Genomic DNA, 16,596 nt, shown 5'->3' on the forward strand with positions numbered 1-16,596 from the left:
GGGGGGCGTAGGCCTCTTGCCGGCCTCCCAACAAGTCAACAGCGGGAGAGGGAGGGCGCGGCAGGGCCGGCCCCCCCGACGAGCTAACAGAGGAAGGAGAGGAAGAAGAGATAGAAAAAGGGGGAATGTACCTGGGAGGTCGCCGGCGGCGAGCGGGACGAGAGGGAGGCGAGAGAGGAGGAGCGCAGGGGTGAGGGTTTCCCCTCATGGGAGGGGGGGTGCGTGATTCGGGAAACCCTCGAAGGGTTTCCCTTTTCAGTCGAGGGGGAAAAGGGGAAAGCGGCGCAGGGGAGAAAGGGAGTTTTAACAAACCCTTGCATCGGGTGTTATAACCTTAATGGGTTATCAGATCTGGGTCGGGTCTGAATCCAACCCGGGTCCGAAAAGGTTTTTTTAGTAGGTTTTACACTAAGAGCTCACAAGATCACAATCATACAAATGCATATGCACAAGTTCATGTCATGAAATGGTACGGATCCCAATGCACACTGAAATGCGCCTCTGGAGCCAAGAATACAATATAGTTAAACACATATTCACAATGGAAATACCCATAGAATACAAGACTTAAAAATAAATAATTTCATTAAGTATGAAATTCAAATAATACAAAATAAATGAAAAATTACACAAGAGCCTCACTACAACACTCAAACACTCAAAGCCTATAAAGTTACTCATCGCTCTATCACACATACAAAGGCACACACCCATCCTTTATATAGAGAATAAGAGGAAAAAGAAAGGGACTAGCTGTTGGACCCAATCCAAAGCAATCCAATAGCCAGCCATCCCCAAGTCAACCAATAGTTGACTTGGGTATAATATATATTATACAATTATTTATATTTATATATATATATATGTATAAATATATGTATATATAATATACATAAATATGTGCATACAGATACAATATTATATGTATATACATATATAATAGTATATACATATCTTATCAGTCCACTATGGGACAATCCAAAAGCCTAACAAGGCAACAACAATAAGAACAATGTAAAAAATATAATCTTTTATTGATCAAAATAAGAAACAAAAGGGGTTTGACCCCTATTTATACACAAAACCCCCTTTTGAGAGGAGACCATTTGGGAGCTCCAAAGAGCTGTTGGGAGCTCCCAACGGTCATAAATAGGATCGTTGGGCAGCCCCCCAACAGCTCTTTGGTCAAAGACCAAAGAGACCTTGGCCTTTTGGTTAAGGACAAAAAAAGGAAAATAAAAAAATAAGAGGCTACACGCAGTCTCTAGTGACTATTTTATTATAAGGGGAAAGGACCAAAATACCCCTGACTCAAAAAGTAAATTACAAACATGCCATTTATAGTATATATATATATATACTACTTTAACAATAGCTTGCATTTGAAAAAAAAAATATTAGATTAAAGATCAGGAAGAGATGAAGAATGGTGTCAGAACTTTCAGGAGGGCGAACTTTTTTAAGCAATCGTACGGAATGTCACATAAAATCTTTAATATTGTATGGACCATGCTTTCGTATTACACGACATATAACATAGGACAACAATAAAAACTGTCTACCATGCCATTTATAAAATGAGTATCTAACAAGAAGAGTCAATCTTGAATTGAGATTTCTGGTTGACATGAGCCAAGTCAAACTTCAAGACCACTAAGTTGTTAAAAGAGTTACAGAACAGTGGGGACTCCAAAGACAAAGACTAAATATTTTTAACTCTTAAGCAAGCGATCAAAGTTCACATCAAGTCATAAGGTTATGTTTTACACGAGTCTGTCTTAAACCCATAGCCAAACTGCCTGAGTTTAACTGATGCATTAGTGTATAATAATCAACAAACTGCCGGACCTCCAAGCAACCCATAATAAGCCTAGTTGCAATTTGCAAGACTAGGCTAAAAAAATTTTAAGATTATTCCCAGTCCGTCAAGTTAAATGTTGAATCAAGGGTGTGCATTCTACTCGAATCACTGAGTGTCTTACAACTAAGGGTGTGCGCAAAGGTTGTGTCTTACAAATAAATATTTTTTATAGCCCATCTGAAACAAAGACATGCATCAATCATGATAGATAAACTTCTCATGATGGTCTATTGAACATGCCAATTAAACCTCTTTGATTATAAACATCCTTTTGACTTGGCTGCCAAATGTGGCTTCATTTTGAATTCATGCACAAAGTCATAGGTGTCTTCTATTAGTGGGAAAAGGGAAAATTCCATTTACGGGTCAACCTTTTAACCATAACTCCAAATAAGGGCCACACGTTTCTGAAATTCCAAATATGGACCAAACTTTTCCTGGAAACTGTCAAATAGGGACGTCATGTCAACACCCATTATATTGGAAAATGTGAGTCCTTTTTGGTTTCGTGTATTGTCCCTTTTTTATATTTACACAGAGAAACCACCCCCAGGATAAGAGATCTAGCCGCGCTAGCTTTGTCTGCCATCGCTGTCCTGACAGTGTAAAACTCTGTGGGCTTACCCCTTGCCCCCCAAGGAGTCGCCATGCTTCTTGTATTGTCTCTAGAAAACTGAAAAGTATGTACTTATCCTCATAAAAAAAAGTAAACTGGGTGAACTTTTAATGATGAAGGTCACTGTTGTAATTTAACTTATGTTTTAACCTGAGTTAAAGAATAATAATAATAAATGCAGGCACTTGTTTTACAGTTTTCAAAAAAAATGGCCCATATTTGGAATGTCAAAAAAGTGTGGCCCATATTTGGAATTATGGGCAAAAGGTTGGCCCCTATATGGAATTTTCCCAAAAAAAAGACCCTAAATGACAAAGCAGGTTGACCAGCTAAATAGCAAAATCAAATAAACAAAATGCGATAGAAATGGTTAGTATCCGATAGAGGTAAGACCCCCCGAAGGGACTAATGGTTTTTGTTTTTGTTTTCCTTAAGAAATAATCATGATTCAAAGTAATATAACAAGCTAATAATGTACCATCACATGCTTCAGAGATTAAGTGGTACCCATTAACTAATGGCAGGCCTCACCAATATTTACTTTCCAGTGTTATTAACTTTACACAGCTATATCGGATTCAAAGAGGCAAAGTGATAAAGACAAGTAAACATTAAGCCCATCCTTTTTCACTAACATCTTCCTTACAAAGAAAACCCTACACAAGATCTACAGTCATATAATATTGTTATGATTACTGGTGATGATAAGCTAGATAGCTAGTAGGCCAGTTCATCACCTGAAATACTAAAGTGGAATTAAAGAAGAGGTCTCTTAAAACACAAACACAACAGACCACAAACTAGACTAATAGATGCTGCGACATACAAGCATAGTGTCAATCACAATATTTTCCTAAATGTTGCCAAATAAAACCTTGCTGAAGTTTTTAACCATGATATAATCATGATATGTCAAAAATATAGTGGCTTAATAGTTAATACGATGTTTCCATCAGCAATATCTCTGAAAGAAAGTTTATTCAATTATTTTACTCAAAATAATTATTTATGTTAGACTTGATGATTTTTTGGGGATATTCCACAATAAAACCCAACAAAATGAAAATTTTCATACGATGCCATAAAGCAACGTAGCAAGATTTGATGGGTTATTCAAAGTTTCAAACTATTTACCATGAATTTCAAAAGGAATATAAGACTATGTTCGTGACAAATAAAAGAGTTTCACCTCAAAGCCAAATTTCTCCCACTACAATTATGATGCAAGAAAAACTCTTCAGCTGAACCAATATGAGCAGAAGAAATATTCTGCATAGTATCTTTCGAACATTCTATGTGTTCCTTTCCATAAAGAGGTTCTTGCTTCAGCTTTGATTCCTCATGAAACACATGGAACTCGTATGTGTCACCATTGGACTTTGTTTCCAATTTTTTGATGAAAACTTCAGGTGGGCAGAAAAGTGCAGCACCTATTCCACTCGCTAAGTCTTTGGTTTTGACTATTCGCAGAATGCAGCAAAGTAAAAATAAAGATGTCGTAGTGCCAATTACCATCTGAAACTAAACAACAAAGAATTGGATATGTTAGTATCGCAATCCAACATAACACTTAAAGAATCACCAGAAGGGAAGTCATAAAACAAAAAAGTTTGGCGCATGCATACATCAGTGAAGTCCATCTTAATAGAAGGCAGAAATAATGGAAACACCAAAAGCTGCAAGATATTGTCTGTTATTAATCTATCCAGACAAGGAACACCAGAAGAAATAACATCACTGAAGTAGTAAAGATTGTCTTCAATTTCATCAACTGTGGAATTAATACTAGAAGTTGCATGAGCAGATCCAGGGTTCCTGTCATACAAGTCAGAGAACGCTTGTCAGGAAGCAAAAGAGTGCTCAGGACTTGATGCAATAACTAGGAGGCATGAATGAGCAAAGATAAGTGGAGCTTTAGGTCTAGTGGTCTGGCTTATTAAGATGTTGAACTTACACTAAGTCCAGCCAGCCAAGCTTGAGTTTTGTTTGGTTTCATTCACGAGCTTAGTTTTGAGATCAGATATTTTACCAATTTCAGTAAGTAAATTTTGAATGGTTTACAACATTGATTTTAAGATGCACATTTCTAAAGATAACTAGAATCAATAAAGCTTCTACAAAACAAACTAAGGAAATTATGTGTAATTGACAATTGAAAAAGAGCGAGAGTGGCTGATCCTAAGACTAGATAACTCTGCAATCAAAAGAGACAACAAACTGCAATAATATATATATATAACTTCCAACCCTATAGTGAAAGTTAAGGATTATGAGCTTTTAGAAAATAATATCCACATGCACAAACACAAACACATGGGAACATGAATACATGCAATACTTATGACCGGCATTATAAAGTTCAACTGACCAGAACTTGACTTGATTACTTATCGAATCCAAACTCAGTGCTTAAGTTTGGATTAGAATGACAAATCTGTTCGAATGGGCCTTTAAAAAGTCATTAAAGATGAAATCAAGTAGCTTTTGAAGCAAGATTTAATACCAAATATCAACTGACAGACCAGTAACATTTCTTACTTTGAAGCTTCAGAGACACATTCATCCAGTTTGACGCACCGCTTTCTGAAATAGGCGACAAAATCAGAAAAATAATTTCCCAGAACTGGGCCTGTGATGTATTTGTTCACATGTTCGTCTCCAACTGAAGAAAACATAAAAAGATGCAATCACATTATAAATGCATGAAAAATAGGAATTGTGCAAAAGTAAATTTGACAGCCATCCATATTCTTGCAGGTTAATGTCATGTAATGGCAGAAACCTAAAGCAGATGAATCCAACTTTCTACCTACTTAAAGGTGAAAGTTGAATTCTCTTTCTAAAAATAACTGCAATACCATGACAAGATTTGCAAAATACAATCGTCCCATATGTCAATTTTTTCAATAGCCTAAAAACAGGGATTGGGGAAGATATTACTCAGCTTGAAAGCTTCAGATTAACTAGAACAATATTGGTTGAGTGAAGTCTTATGTACCAACAAAAGTGATATTCAGGTTTTAAAGAACATGAAGATTAGTGTTCAATGGAGATTCCTAGAGAAGAGAAGGGGCACAGTATACAGGCCAACAATGACTTCCACTCCAGGTATGCTGAAAAATTAAAGACTTAAAGATATGGAAGAAAGGCTCCTACTGCAAGAAAATTGTTATGATGCTCTCACAAGATTGTTGCAATTAATATTCAGAAATAAGGTTCATGGATATAGGTCGTAAGACCACAAAAAGTGACTGAACATGTCAGTCTAACACTAGGCAAGGATATAGATCTTTTCTCCATCATATTTGAACAGCAAAAAATGAACTTATCATGAAAGACATTGTTTGTGATGCAGATTGAACATGCCATTCTAACACTACGCAAGGATATAGATTTTTTTCTCCAAAATATTTGAATAGCAAGAAATGAATTTACCATGATAGACATTTAGTGTCAAAGCACAAACGGCAATGCGGACCATGTTCTCCTCATGAAAAGCAAATTTTATCGCCTCTGTGTACAGTGGAAAAGAAACTACTTCATCCTGATCAAATTCAGAAGGAAATATTCAAAACTGTTAACAAGGCAATGCAGATGACTACTTCAAACATGGAGAAAATTTGCTGTGTAATATGTTAGATGTATCCTGTTGTCATCTGTCTGTCTAAACGGCCAACATTGCTGGAAGAATTAGCCATCAAAATAAACCAAACCTTGATCATGGTAAATAATAACAATACAAAAGAACATATCCAACAGAGAAACCAGAAAAGACAAAAAAAATTAGTAAACCCAATAGACCAGAAGTATCCCAATTCGTATAACTACAGAAAACTTTGAATAAAAAATATATCATATGGTCATGTCTCTTCTCAAATCTGAATTTTGGTCAATCTTATACATGAATGAGTGTATTACTGACTAATGAGGGTCGCAATTTAAGTAATGTGTATCTTTTAAAGTTAGTAATAAATTCCATACTTTTGGTAATATGAAGGGGAACTTGAACCAAAATTACAGAGTAGAGAGGACAATGAATGCAGAATACACATTTTCTAGTTTAAAATTTGAGCAAGTTGTTAACCTTATTTCCTAATCATTAAAGTAAAAAATTACATAAATATAATATATGTATCATTCATTAATAAAAGAGGGTTTAAATGTTTTTTATTAGTAAGTGGATAAAGACATAACCTGCCTTACAGGTTAACAGCACATATTTAGTCCAATTTCCAGGATATCTTGTACACCTTGAACTTACATTGTCTGTCTTCACAAGCAACGAGATAGTATTCTTGTCCAGTTTTCCACTTATGGCCCTACGAAATTTTATAAAGTTAATGAAAGATTGGTAACAACACAATGAAATCGAAAAGCAAATCCAAGAATAAAATTAACAAGCATAGCTAAAGCTACAGCTATGTTAAAATGCAAGATTTGATTTAGAAGCAACCATTGCTTCACAAACCTTAAAAACGAAATGTAATACGAAAGAAGCTCTTCATTGCGGAAGTCAAAGGGGTATGTAATCAGAGAATTTATGTGCTCGTTACTGAAAATATAATCTGCATGTCACAAGATAGAATATAGAAATCATCATATATATGCAGCCAGAACAACAAACTCTATAACCAGTTCCATACTTCTTGACTTACAAATAGCATGTTCACTTCTTAGATTTTGAATCATTATACTGAGTGTCTGAAGCAATTGAAGTGCAACACTCATGGTTCGATTTACTTTAAGTATACGCACAAACTCCCCCATAACCTGCTTCTCCATGAAAAATCTGGAAGAATCGATTATAGTCCAAATCAAAAAAATAATCACATGAAAGGCCAAGAAAAAGTAATAAAAAGAAAATCCAGTGTAACAAAATCTCACTCGAAAAAGGTGGGATCATGCTGGTCACCATATGTCACTAGCTCCGAAATTAACCTAAGCGCCTCGATTACAAAATCCTTCACAAAGAACATAAAGAAAATAAAAAAAATGTGTTGATTACAAATGGAAAGTTCAATGCTGTTATAAAATACAATTCCACAAACTATTACCCTGTTAACCTCATTCACAATTTGAATTTTCTGCAACTGCTCAACAAGATATCTGCACGTGAAAGAGTATCAGCTAACACAGATTTCATAGCTGATGAAAGTTGCTGAGACATAAAATTAAGAAACAAGACAATTTCCAGCTCCATCAGTAAAAACAAATTGAAACTTAAATTAATATGATATTTCTTTGCTTGAAAGGTGAGAAAACCCTCAGGGGAAGTTCAAACCCATGACATCTTGGCTTTAGCCAATATAGGATGGCTCTACCAATCCAACATGCTTTTAGCTATTAATAATAGAGCAACCATCACTATTCACATGTCTAAAATAGCAACATAAAAAACCAATGCTAAGTTGTGCATATATTATTTGATCCAGAAGATGCACATATCCTACTGAATGGAGCTTGCTCTGAAAATATGATATCACCATATTCATATTTCAAGAACAGGAATTAAGGAAGAACAATGAGAGAACTCTTCGACGATTCCATAGAGTGAACAGATAGAGATGATCTGATAAGCTCTTTCAACAAGATGAGACATAAATGATCTAATACCAAGATAACTTTTAAGAGTTAAGGAGACTCAAGAACAAGCAGATATGCTTTATTTAGTACACTTGTTGAAATAGCACTAGTCTGGTGCAAGAACCCAAAAAACTTGCAGATGATGCACCAGACGGACATGTGCTTCATCATACAGTGGATATACAAAGGCTTTAATCCAAATAGCTGTTAAATGTATTTTTTCATACATATATATATTTATATTAATATGCATATATCACATATGTATATATATCTATATATTAGTTAATTTAGTATACATATATATGTATTTTTTATAGTTTGTATTTTAGGATTTCTTTTGTATTTTTCTTTTCTTTTATTATTTTTCCATTTTGTTATCCTTGTAATAGGCATGCACATTAGGGGCAGTTTTGTCCCAGCTGCTTTAGCTGTTGGGACTAGCCCAACGGCTAGTAAGGCATCTCTTCTTTTTCTTGTATACATATATGGGAACCTCACCCATATATTTTATGCTTTTTATGAGCATTCTTTGGTGAATAAAATATTTTTATATGTTCTTCATCCCATTAGTGGCTTGTGTACTTGTGCTCTTAAATTTTTGCTCTTAGCCTTTGTAGCTTATTGTGCATTGCCATTAGTGACCTTGTATTTGTGCACATTATTTCAAATTTCATTTCATGGTATCAAAGCCAATAGGATCTTGATCCTAGTGGTGAACTGTCATGGTGCTCGTGCCTCTAATTTGATAACCTGCCAAAGTTTCAAGTGACCATCCTTCTTCATTAACTCTCTCGTCCATTATGGAGGAGTCTAAGTTTGTCATGCTCATCAAGTTGAATGGTTGCAACTACCGCACTTGGGCTTCTATGATGGAGAATCATATCTTGTCTAAATGCTTCATCAAATACATTGAGCTTGATTGTCCAGAGCCTTGACTGGGGTTACTGGAAGCGCCCATAGACATGGGGAAGCACGCTTCCCCGAAACGCGCTTTGGAAGCACGAAACGTGCTTTGGAAGCACGAAACGCGACGCTTCCGAAACGTGCGGAGAAGCGGCAATTTTAATTAGGAATCGTTCTTCCCATCTCGCTTCCCATTTCGCTTCCTAATATCAAGAAATAAGTTTTCTTTTTGGGGGGGGCTTGGAGCCTTTAACAAATTTTTTTCCCCAATATCGGGAAAACTCGATTCCTATTCACTTCCCATTCAAATCCTAGGTTGCTTCCCTCTTTGTTTTCTCTTCACTTCCGAGACGATTCTCAGTTCACTTCTAAGTCGTCTCACGCTTCCCGCTTCCCGCTTCCGCTTCCGCTTCCGCTTCCCGAATTGCCTCTCACTCCTACTTCCTCGACTGGCAACTCTGGCTTTGACTCATTTATAAAAATTGTGGATGGGAACAAAAAGTTCCTCGATAAATATGAAAAGGTCGCCGCAACCTTTGAGTTCGAAAAAAGACACATGGAATGGCGAATGGACAATGCAAAAATCTTAACATGGATTATGAGTAGTGTCGACGCCTCTATCCTTAATAGTGTGACCCAATTCAAAATTGCTAAGAAAATATGGGAATTCTTAAGGGACATGTATACTATGGACACCGCTCATTGGTAGAATATTCACAAAAGAATGATATCCTTAAAGCAAGGTGACAAAATCATCTGGGACTGTTACAACGAAATGACCCTCCTATAGAGAACTTGCCGTCTTGGAGCCTAAGTAGGAGACTCCCGGATATCTTCGCCTTAGACAAGAACAACTTGAAACTTAAAAGGCAACAATTTTTCATGGTCTAAGGCCCGAGTTCGAGGGGGTGAGGCTGATGCTACTTCATAAACCTAAAATCCCTTCACTCTACGAGACTCTTACCGAATTGAGTATAGAGGAAGGAAGATTAAAGAAGGACAAGGAAGACAAAACAAACTCGATGCCTCCACCAAGACCTATACGCCTCCACACTTTGGAAGACAACAATGGAGGATCAAGGAAGATTATTAGTCATTTTTGCAATGAGTCAAGGCACATCAAGCTGACTTGCCCAAAATTAAAGACAAAAGTGGCTTCAATTAGAGACACCTTCTCCAAAACAACACTAATGCCAACAAAAAAAGCGCTGAGCTTAAATATCTATCTATTGCACAATTGGTAGAGGCCCTACAACAATTTTTTAAGACATCTACTTCTAATTTGAGTGTCGCAGTCTCATCTTCTCTCCTCCGGGTATGACACCTTGGATACTTGACTCCAGAGTCTCTTTTCACATGACTCTCAATGATTCTCTCTTATCCGATGCATGCACCAATTCTTATCCATCTTGTGTTTCTACCACCTATGGAACCTCTTTAAAAGTTCAAGAAATTAAGAATTTGAAAAAAAATTTTGAAAATTCCAAAAAAAATTGTTCCAAAAGTTAGAATTATTCAAAAATTAAATTCTAATCTTGTCTCCATCTCTCAATTTTTTACCACAGTTGTAAAATCTCTTTCTCATCTAAGGGTTGCTCAATGCAGGCTCTCTAGTTAGGGAAGTTGATGTTAGATTTGCAACCTGCAGATCGTTCCACGCGAGAGAGCTGAGAAATAGAGAGAGATAGAGAAAGGGAGAGAGAGGTTTGGGAAAAACCGATACCCTGCTATGTATGGGTCGGCTGCTGTGTATTCCTTTATGTTAACATGTGATTACAAACAAAATTAGGGTACTAGAATACCCTTTTTACAATAATCAATATTACATAATGCCATTAATGAAGAAGTGGGTGTCACGGGTCTGGATCTTCAGATCCATGACCCGTAACCAGAGAAAACACTTCTTTTCACCCTCCCTCAAGTTGTGCATGATCTTGAATCATGAACAACTTGCCTTTTAACGTCCAAAATCTGTCTTTTGTCAATCCTTTTGTAAATATATTTGCCACTTGATCTGTAGTTCGAACAAATTCAGGCTCAATCTCTTTCTCTTCTACCTTTTGTCTCACAAAATGCTGGTTTATTTCAATATGTTTGGCACGACTGTGATGGATTGGATTAAAAGACATACTAATGGCACTCTGGTTGTCACACAAAAGAAGTGATCGAGATATCGATTCTCCTACTTCTGTCAGTAGATGTCTAACCCAAGTAGCCTCAGCAGTGGCGGCTGCCATTGACCTGTATTCAGCCTCTGTACTGGATCTGGCAACAGCCTTTTGTTTCTTACTACTCCAAGAAACCAAATTCATCCCAATAAATACACAATAGCTATACTCATATGGAAAATATACATAGAGATGCCCTTATTCAAAATAAAAAGGGTGATACTTACCTCAACCGATGGAGCATACTTGTGGAAGATAGGTAATGTTGCAACTCAGTTGATGAGGGCCCTTCCCAAAAGTGACAGAAAGTGTTGAAGTTGAAGCATGCTCATGCTCACCTGCTTCTATCATGTTTTCATACATATATATATTTATATTAATATGCATATATCACATATGTATATATATCTATATATTAGTTAATTTAGTATACATATATATGTATTTTTTATAGTTTGTATTTTAGGATTTCTTTTGTATTTTTCTTTTCTTTTATTATTTTTCCATTTTGTTATCCTTGTAATAGGCATGCACATTAGGGGCAGTTTTGTCCCAGCTGCTTTAGCTGTTGGGACTAGCCCAACGGCTAGTAAGGCATCTCTTCTTTTTCTTGTATACATATATGGGAACCTCACCCATATATTTTATGCTTTTTATGAGCATTCTTTGGTGAATAAAATATTTTTATATGTTCTTCATCCCATTAGTGGCTTGTGTACTTGTGCTCTTAAATTTTTGCTCTTAGCCTTTGTAGCTTATTGTGCATTGCCATTAGTGACCTTGTATTTGTGCACATTATTTCAAATTTCATTTCATGGTATCAAAGCCAATAGGATCTTGATCCTAGTGGTGAACTGTCATGGTGCTCGTGCCTCTAATTTGATAACCTGCCAAAGTTTCAAGTGACCATCCTTCTTCATTAACTCTCTCGTCCATTATGGAGGAGTCTAAGTTTGTCATGCTCATCAAGTTGAATGGTTGCAACTACCGCACTTGGGCTTCTATGATGGAGAATCATATCTTGTCTAAATGCTTCATCAAATACATTGAGCTTGATTGTCCAGAGCCTTGACTGGGGTTACTGGAAGCGCCCATAGACATGGGGAAGCACGCTTCCCCGAAACGCGCTTTGGAAGCACGAAACGTGCTTTGGAAGCACGAAACGCGACGCTTCCGAAACGTGCGGAGAAGCGGCAATTTTAATTAGGAATCGTTCTTCCCATCTCGCTTCCCATTTCGCTTCCTAATATCAAGAAATAAGTTTTCTTTTTGGGGGGGGCTTGGAGCCTTTAACAAATTTTTTTCCCCAATATCGGGAAAACTCGATTCCTATTCACTTCCCATTCAAATCCTAGGTTGCTTCCCTCTTTGTTTTCTCTTCACTTCCGAGACGATTCTCAGTTCACTTCTAAGTCGTCTCACGCTTCCCGCTTCCCGCTTCCGCTTCCGCTTCCGCTTCCCGAATTGCCTCTCACTCCTACTTCCTCGACTGGCAACTCTGGCTTTGACTCATTTATAAAAATTGTGGATGGGAACAAAAAGTTCCTCGATAAATATGAAAAGGTCGCCGCAACCTTTGAGTTCGAAAAAAGACACATGGAATGGCGAATGGACAATGCAAAAATCTTAACATGGATTATGAGTAGTGTCGACGCCTCTATCCTTAATAGTGTGACCCAATTCAAAATTGCTAAGAAAATATGGGAATTCTTAAGGGACATGTATACTATGGACACCGCTCATTGGTAGAATATTCACAAAAGAATGATATCCTTAAAGCAAGGTGACAAAATCATCTGGGACTGTTACAACGAAATGACCCTCCTATAGAGAACTTGCCGTCTTGGAGCCTAAGTAGGAGACTCCCGGATATCTTCGCCTTAGACAAGAACAACTTGAAACTTAAAAGGCAACAATTTTTCATGGTCTAAGGCCCGAGTTCGAGGGGGTGAGGCTGATGCTACTTCATAAACCTAAAATCCCTTCACTCTACGAGACTCTTACCGAATTGAGTATAGAGGAAGGAAGATTAAAGAAGGACAAGGAAGACAAAACAAACTCGATGCCTCCACCAAGACCTATACGCCTCCACACTTTGGAAGACAACAATGGAGGATCAAGGAAGATTATTAGTCATTTTTGCAATGAGTCAAGGCACATCAAGCTGACTTGCCCAAAATTAAAGACAAAAGTGGCTTCAATTAGAGACACCTTCTCCAAAACAACACTAATGCCAACAAAAAAAGCGCTGAGCTTAAATATCTATCTATTGCACAATTGGTAGAGGCCCTACAACAATTTTTTAAGACATCTACTTCTAATTTGAGTGTCGCAGTCTCATCTTCTCTCCTCCGGGTATGACACCTTGGATACTTGACTCCAGAGTCTCTTTTCACATGACTCTCAATGATTCTCTCTTATCCGATGCATGCACCAATTCTTATCCATCTTGTGTTTCTACCACCTATGGAACCTCTTTAAAAGTTCAAGAAATTAAGAATTTGAAAAAAAATTTTGAAAATTCCAAAAAAAATTGTTCCAAAAGTTAGAATTATTCAAAAATTAAATTCTAATCTTGTCTCCATCTCTCAATTTTTTACCACAGTTGTAAAATCTCTTTCTCATCTAAGGGTTGCTCAATGCAGGCTCTCTAGTTAGGGAAGTTGATGTTAGATTTGCAACCTGCAGATCGTTCCACGCGAGAGAGCTGAGAAATAGAGAGAGATAGAGAAAGGGAGAGAGAGGTTTGGGAAAAACCGATACCCTGCTATGTATGGGTCGGCTGCTGTGCATTCCTTTATGTTAACATGTGATTACAAACAAAATTAGGGTACTAGAATACCCTTTTTACAATAATCAATATTACATAATGCCATTAATGAAGAAGTGGGTGTCACGGGTCTGGATCTTCAGATCCATGACCCGTAACCAGAGAAAACACTTCTTTTCACCCTCCCTCAAGTTGTGCATGATCTTGAATCATGAACAACTTGCCTTTTAACGTCCAAAATCTGTCTTTTGTCAATCCTTTTGTAAATATATTTGCCACTTGATCTGTAGTTCGAACAAATTCAGGCTCAATCTCTTTCTCTTCTACCTTTTGTCTCACAAAATGCTGGTTTATTTCAATATGTTTGGCACGACTGTGATGGATTGGATTAAAAGACATACTAATGGCACTCTGGTTGTCACACAAAAGAAGTGATCGAGATATCGATTCTCCTACTTCTGTCAGTAGATGTCTAACCCAAGTAGCCTCAGCAGTGGCGGCTGCCATTGACCTGTATTCAGCCTCTGTACTGGATCTGGCAACAGCCTTTTGTTTCTTACTACTCCAAGAAACCAAATTCATCCCAATAAATACACAATAGCCGGATGTTGATCTGCGTTCATCTGGATCTCCCGCCCAGTCCGCATCAGAATAAATAGTGATCTCATGTGCACTTTGCCCATTTGTCTTTCGCTTATATATGAGACCATCCCCAACCGTTCCCTTCAGATATTGTAGTATCCGTTTAACTGCTTCCATATGCCCTTCACATGGGGCATGCATAAACTGAGAAACTTGATTCACCGAGTAGACTATATCAGGGCGAGTAAAAGTGAGGTATTGTAACATACCCACTATGCTACGGTACTGTGTGGGATTATCAAATGGATCTCCGTCTTGAGAGCTAAGTCTTTGATGAAGAACGCTAGGAGTGCTTAAGGGCTTGCAGTCTTTCATACCCGCTTTATTGAGAACATCAATGGTATACTTATGTTGAGTGAGAGTCATTTCTTCAGAGGAACTGTCGACTTCAACTCCAAGAAAGTACCGCAGTTTGCCAAGGTCCTTCATTTTGAACCTCTGATTCAAGAGATGATTGACTTCTTCAATGTGCTCATTGGAAGTGCCAGTGATGATGATATCATCCACATATATCAACAATAGAGTAATTGTGTCTTGGTTCTTAAATATAAATAAGGAGTGGTCAAGAAGAGATTTCTTAAAACCATATTTTTGTATTTCAAGAGAAAAGCTGTCAAACCAAGATCGAGATGCCTGCTTCAATCCATATATCGCCCTTTTTAGTCTGCAGACATATTTTGTAGGATTACCTTCTGCGTAACCAGTGGGTTGTTCTATGTAAACTTCTTCTCTCAAATCTCCATAAAGAAAAGCATTCTTCACATCAAGTTGGCTAATGGTCCATTGGTGTTCAATAGCTAAAGAAAGTATGACTCAGATTGTCCCCATCCTCACCACCGGACTAAAGGTTTCATCATAATCCTGTCCTTGCTCCTGTGTAAAACCTTTGGCTACAAGTCTCGCCTTGTATCGCTCTATAGTCCCATCTGGTTTATACTTTATTTTGTACACCCATTTCGAACCAACAACATTTCTGTCAGGTGGTCTTGATACGACATCTCACGTGCCACATTCATGTAGAGCTTTCATCTCCTCATTCATTGCTTCAATCCATCTTCTGGAATTTGATGCTTGAGAGAAAGTTGTGGGTTCATCTTCTTTATTCAAGGCTGTTAGAAAGAGTTGAAAATCTAATGAGAAATTTTCATAACTGACCCACCTTTCAATTGGATGGCGAGAACGTGTGGATCTTCTAGTATCAACAATGTTGGATGTTGAGGATGTGTCCATGTCTGAATCAACTATGGTGGGTGACTCTCTTTCTCGTCGAGTGTAGACAAAGCCTTTATATCTTCTTGGATTCAAAGTTGAGTCTGTATTTTCATGATCAATCATCCCATCAGTAGACACAGGTATCTTATCCTTTTGAGTGCAATTTGAGCAAGCATCACTAGCTCCTGCGAGAAGTTCATAATTCAACCAAGGATAATAAGCCTGAACTTTATGTTTTGATTCTGAAGAACCAGTACATTGACAATCAAAATTCAATTCATCGAAGATGACATTTCTTGATATTTTGATGTGCTTGCTCACCGAATCATAGCACCTGTACCCTTTATAGTCATCAGCATAACCCACAAACCTGCACTTCAAAGCCTTGTCCTGAAACTTATGTCTCCTTGAACTGTCAACATGAACATAGCATAAACAGCCAAACACATGCAAATCATAGTAGTTGGGGTGGATACCAAAAAGAGACAAGGAGACTTGTTTTCCAAAATAGTCATGGGCAATCGATTTATCACATGAACTGCAGAATGAAAAGCCTCTGTCCAAAAAGTGACCGGAAGATTACTATCATGCATCATGCTCATCGCACTCTCAACAATATGGCGATGCTTCCTTTCAGCAATCCCATTCTGCTGAGGTGTGTGCGGGCAAGACACCTTTTTCCTTATCCCATTACTTTGAAGAAAGTTAGTAAAGTCAATGGAAGAGAATTCACCTCCTCCGTCACATTGGAAACTTAGGATGTTTTCAGAAAATTGGTTTCTGACAAAGGAATGGAAGTTACGGAACAACTTGAAAGTCTTAGATTTATGTTTCATGA

At 37.4% G+C, this 16,596-nt stretch overlaps 1 protein-coding gene across 4 annotated transcripts in view; it reads right to left on the reverse strand.

The window, feature by feature from the left end:
- The window catches only part of LOC149851230 (protein TRANSPARENT TESTA 9-like), a 153,505-nt gene that overhangs the window by 115,739 nt on the left and 21,170 nt on the right, over positions 1-16,596 (reverse strand). For 3 of the 4 annotated variants that reach the window (XM_089999387.1, XM_089999395.1, XM_089999373.1), the window contains exons 2-10: positions 7,532-7,583; positions 7,362-7,438; positions 7,133-7,266; positions 6,946-7,042; positions 6,739-6,796; positions 5,913-6,021; positions 5,016-5,139; positions 4,103-4,292; positions 3,667-3,998 (exon numbers count right to left, since the gene is read on the reverse strand). In XM_089999387.1, the coding sequence (XP_089855513.1) occupies positions 3,667-3,998; positions 4,103-4,292; positions 5,016-5,139; positions 5,913-6,021; positions 6,739-6,796; positions 6,946-7,042; positions 7,133-7,266; positions 7,362-7,438; positions 7,532-7,583 (1,173 nt within the window). The remainder of the gene's footprint in view (positions 1-3,666; positions 3,999-4,102; positions 4,293-5,015; positions 5,140-5,912; positions 6,022-6,738; positions 6,797-6,945; positions 7,043-7,132; positions 7,267-7,361; positions 7,439-7,531; positions 7,584-16,596) is intronic. The other variant, XM_089999380.1, reaches the window with a different exon arrangement.

Source organism: Nuphar pumila, chromosome 1 (assembly GCF_984573655.1).
Source record: "Nuphar pumila chromosome 1, dmNupPumi1.hap1.1, whole genome shotgun sequence".
NCBI classification, from domain to species: Eukaryota; Viridiplantae; Streptophyta; class Magnoliopsida; order Nymphaeales; family Nymphaeaceae; genus Nuphar; species Nuphar pumila.